The sequence below is a fragment of the Harpegnathos saltator genome, unplaced genomic scaffold (assembly GCF_003227715.2).
Source record: "Harpegnathos saltator strain DR-91 unplaced genomic scaffold, Hsal_v8.6 scaffold536, whole genome shotgun sequence".
Lineage (NCBI taxonomy): Eukaryota > Metazoa > Arthropoda > Insecta > Hymenoptera > Formicidae > Harpegnathos > Harpegnathos saltator.
In genome coordinates, this window is record NW_020230356.1 from 990,278 (window position 1) to 995,032 (window position 4,755).

The 4,755-nt window shown below is 55.4% G+C and overlaps 1 protein-coding gene across 1 annotated transcript; it reads right to left on the reverse strand.

Annotated features, from left to right (window-relative positions):
• Positions 1-2,376: 2,376 nt before the first annotated feature.
• Positions 2,377-3,224, reverse strand: LOC105188094 (uncharacterized protein C1orf194). The gene is made up of 3 exons (XM_019843574.2): positions 2,960-3,224; positions 2,758-2,898; positions 2,377-2,687 (listed from the first exon to the last, which is right to left on the reverse strand). Exons 1-3 carry the CDS (start codon positions 3,203-3,205, stop codon positions 2,454-2,456), a joined length of 621 nt encoding a protein of 206 aa, XP_019699133.2. The 5' UTR covers positions 3,206-3,224; the 3' UTR covers positions 2,377-2,453.
• Positions 3,225-4,755: the final 1,531 nt, after the last annotated feature.

Sequence of the window (4,755 nt, forward strand, 5' to 3'; positions counted from 1 at the left end):
ATCATAATAACGTTCGGATGCGCGCCCGAGAAATTTCTGTCCCGTCGCGCGGCTATTTTGTATAAAAATCACGAAACACAGTTTTAATAATTCTTGCCTCGAAGGGGCACGACTGAAATTAAAATGGAAATTACCTGACGCACGACATACGCTCCCACCGCTCGCTTATTATTCGCCCCGCGTGTCATTTGCGGCCTTGTCTATTTAGGTGAAACGACGCGAGGTGGAAGAACGTTGGGTCCGAAAGGAACGATAAAACCCGCCGGGTGGTGCCAGTGTGCACCGCGCTGATAAATATAACGTAACAAGTTCAGTGGAATAACAGCTTCATCCCGGAGGGATCAATGCGACTTTGCTTCGACTTTCACGCAGAATTTCCTTCTGGGAGAGAGCGTACGCGTGAAAGAATCGAATAGATAGGGAAGTTAGTTGAAACGTGGCCTCTGCAATATAGCGCGGCATCGTTGCGCACCGTCCGCTCCCAGTCACTGCTGAGGCAAAAAATTACATTCCAAGTATATTCCGACACTCTCTGTACGTGATCGATTAATTAAAATTAATCTTCTCTCGAGCATACTCCGTGCAAAGTTGTCGTAATTGGCGGCCGCTTAATCTCCGCGCCGCGGCGTCCTCATTTCATTGAACGATCCGACCTCGCCGCATTCGACCTTCAATCATTCGACCGTCGGTTTTATTACGAAGCGAACCCGCTGACTCGCGCTCTTTTCGGTTACAATTAGACGTGTTGTTTATCAAGTGCGAATATCGTCGTCGAATGGGAGAACGCGCAATTGATGCTTTTTACCGAAATTGATTGCGCCCGACGCCACGGTCCGCGACGCCGTTAATTTGCAATGACGAAGACGAGCCTTCCATTTCGTTAACGGTGGCGGCAAAACTACACGGCCGTAAAAAGTAAATTAAATAAGAATTAAATACAAATAAAACCGCTCAGCCAAGTAATTGGCTGGTAACCTCGCTCGTTGCCTGACGACCGCCTGAGATCGTTCTACCCTTATATCACCCTCGGCGCTTCCCTCTCCCGCTCCCCCCCCTCTCTCTCTCTCTCTCTCTCTCTCTCTCTCTATCTCTATCTCTCTCTCTCTCTCTTTCTGTCCGCCGCTCTACTCAGGGAAGAAAACGGATCCGCGTCAATAGACACCCGACGTGACGTAATCCGCGGAAAAATTACAATCTCATGAGCCGTCGAATTTGCGATTGAGCAAGGAAAGACGCGCGCGGCTTGTAACGAATTCGCTTGATAAATTTGCCGCAAATTGCAATAAATTCGCAACGACGCAAACATCCGAAAATCGTGATCGGTAATGAGGAGACAGATAATGAACCAAGGTATCCACTCCTGGCGCGATGATGAGGTCGACGCGAGATCGCGAATAGAGATCGAGCGCAAGTGATCGGCCCGTGGATCCGCCAAGACGCAAGTCACCGAGGTATCGGCGCGAAATTGCGAGGTTCGTCAAAAAGCGCTTCGGAGGAGAGCCGGTGGAACGGGGTCAGACGGCGGAGGATGGCGTACGTCTCGCAGGCAGCGAGGTGGAGTTTTCGCGATGAGGCGGTCGGCGGGGCAATCATGGCCGGATTAGACGTATGTATAAGGATCGTGCTGCCTACTCCGTGGCGAAGAGAGGGTGCTCTCTCTCTCTCTCTCTCTCTCTCTCTCTCTCTCTCTCCTCCTCCGTCTCTTTCTCTCTGTCGGAGGGTTGCCCGGGTCAAACGGGTCGCAAGATAGACGTTCGCGCGGGGTGAGAAGCATAAATGATATTCCATGAGGAGCATATGCGTGCGGAGATGGCTCCTCCTCCGCGGGCCCTCGGCGAGGGTGGCTGCGCTGTCACCCCGCTGGCAGCGGGGCGCTGGTTTATTACAAACAAGGATTACCCGGGTAATGGGACATTCTGTCCCTTCGGCTCACTGCCGAGCCGAGCGAGCGAGCGAGCGAGCGAGCAATGCGGACTTGGAGCGCACTGACTCACGCGCTTCTGCCTACCCGCTTCGCCGCCGATCTTCGGCCTGGCCGGCTCCGACTGTCAAAGGGGCGAGCACGCGGACGGCGAGCGTCGGGGTGATCCCCGATCGCGATAGCCAAGGCGAATTCGGGGAGGCCACGGAGTGAATTTGTCGGCATGATCAGATTAGCGCGGTACAGGACAATCGCGCGGCTCGGCCCGGTCACGCCGCGCGATTCAATCGCGCGCTTGCTCGCGCGAGCCGGCCATTTCCTCGATTCACGCGCCTCGGCCTCGCGCGAGCACGATGAATTTCGCGTCGCGAGCGAGTCGCCGCGGCGAGTTCCAAAGCGCAAATCTCGGCAGATTATGCCAATAGCGATAATGGTATTTGTAAAAGCGGGGGCTTCATTCGGCGAATTGCAGGTTTCAGCTTAATCCGGACGTTCTCCAAGCGTGCCGCTCAAACACCGGCCAAATCCGTGTTTAAATACTGTAAAAAGTTCCGTCGATTTTGCGACTGTATCCGGGATTCGATTGTTCCATATGAGGACTCTCGATATTTAATTTCACGCTGCTCGGATGGATTCTCCGCGGCAAAGCTGGCCCGCAGTAACAGCTCGTTTTATCCGCCAGAAAAGCTCCCCGCACCGCCGGTTTAAGCTCCTCGTCCTCGTCGTTCTGCGTCGGCCTGTCCGGTTTCGGCGTTTTCGGCGCGATCTGAAAATCACGAGATCGAATCGACCGATTATTCCCCGGCGCGCGCGCGCGCGCGTCCTTTACGACGTACCTTGATCTCGTTCCGCAGGACGCGCCACGTTTCCTTGCCGAGCGTCTCCGGCTGCATGGACACGTACATCTTCGGCACCAGAGTGTCCCGGCTGTGGACGTAGACGGCGTCCAGCGCGAAGTCGAGGGCGTCGTCCGGCACCTGCGGAAGTGGTTCATCAGACGCACAGTCGCAAGGTATCTCTCGGCTCTCGAAGCGGTACCTTCGGCCTGACCAGCCGCTGGTCCCTTCGGATGCTGTTGAGGGTGTGGTGAGCGAAGAGACGCTCGTGGGCGCTCAACTTGGCGTTCCAGTCCCTGTCCGACGGCGAGACTTTATCTCCCAACACGGGCCCGCTCGACACCCACGCTCCTTCCCGGGAGATGTCCGGCACAGGGTAAGGGTTTCGAACATGGAGTGCCTGCGCCATGTCAACCGGGGGGGACCTACCGGCGTCGCTTGAGGACATAAAGCACACTGATGCACGACATCATTTTCCAGTTGCTCGTTCCATAACCCTAAATCGTCGCGGGCCAGCGGCGAAGCTGAGAGTCGACGTAGCTTACCCCCTGAAGTGCGCGGGGACGTACCCAGAATTCATCTGTTAAAACGAGTCGTTTCAACTTTCGCGTCTTAGGCTTCCGGCTGACTTCCGGCTTGCTACCGCTCTCGTCGTGAATTGCTTTTCCCGATATTTGTCTTATGAACAACGTTCCTCAGGGAAGACACAGCTCTTGGCACGTCTCCCTGAAGAAGCAAACCGGAGCGCGCGTTCACGAGACATCGCGAGCCTCAGGTTTTTCACGAACTCATTCCGAAATCATCCCCATCGCTCCCGAGCGCTTCGCCTTCATATTTCCGCCGGCCCGCCGCCGGCGAAGGCGTGCTTTCATCCGTGCGCGAGCGAGCGCGATCGTTACTGTGTGTGACTCTCCAACTTCCCGTAAATCCATCGCAAACAATGCCAATCCGTTCGGCCGCGGTACTCGAGAGGCCGCATCCGGCCGCGCGGTCTCCTCCTCCGAGATTAAGACGCGACTTGGCCCGCAGCTGGCCGAAGGGTAACACTCGAGTCGAGTCGAGTCGACTCGCGACTCGCGCGGATCCCGAGACCCTCCTACGTAAACGAGAAGCCGACCTTAATTCATGCGAACGGCCTGCATCGCATCATCTCTCTCTCCACGGGGTGTCCACTTATCGTTCCTTCCGGCCGTTCTCGCCTTCGCGGTGCCACTTGGCGCCCTCTGAAAGGGCAGCGCCCATAAGTCGCTCGTGCGGAGACTCGCTCGCTCGCGTCGTGAATGAGTTTATTGTGAAATTCGGCCGAGGGAGAGAGAGAGAGAGAGAGAGAGAGAGAGAGAGAGAGAGAGAGAGACTCGCCACGAATAATACCGGCGCTCCTCGATCAGTCCTCGCTCGAATTCAGCCGGCTAGTTGATGCCGTATCCGGCCGAGATGAGTTTCATCGCGGGTATCGGCCGGGGATGCAAACAGAGTAGCCGGGCCCGGTAACTATGAGCCCGTACTTCATGGTGCTCTCAATTGTAACGGAGGAACATCGCAGAGGAGTATATGTATATGTATAGGTATACATCGAGCTCGAACCTATTTCAACGTGAATTTCCGAGTGTCGCTTCCGGGACGGGTTAGGTTGGACATCGCGAAATGTTTCCCGACGATTTCTGTACATTTGCTTATCGAAGCGAGGCGAAATATGCGTAAATCGAATCCCCCCCCCTCTCTCTCTCTCTCTCTCTCTCTCTCTCTTTCTTTTCGTTTCGTCGTGCAGCGTCGAGGGACTACCGTGTCTAATCTAATGATTTTTACGTCCGAGCAGCGAAACGTGCGCGCTCGAACGATTTAAAGCGTGTCTTACAACATAATTCGTACAACTCGCAGCAGTCGTTTCGTCTCATCGGATCCTCGTGGAATTTTTGCCCTCGTCGGGCGGCGAGGTGGAGCAGAACGGCGGGAGAAGAGGAAGAGAACGATCCGAGGAATCGCGAATCGTGCGGTCGA

Bases quoted from the DNA above. Each gene is read 5' to 3' on its own strand.
- LOC105188094 (XM_019843574.2), bottom strand. From the start codon at position 3,205: ATGTCCTCAAGCGACGCCGGTAGGTCCCCCCCGGTTGACATGGCGCAG. The intron at 2,899-2,959 runs GTACCGCTTCGA...CCACTTCCGCAG, and splicing joins AGCGGCTGGTCAGGCCGAAG to GTGCCGGACGACGCCCTCGA. The intron at 2,688-2,757 runs GTACGTCGTAAA...CGTGATTTTCAG, and splicing joins TCCTGCGGAACGAGATCAAG to ATCGCGCCGAAAACGCCGAA.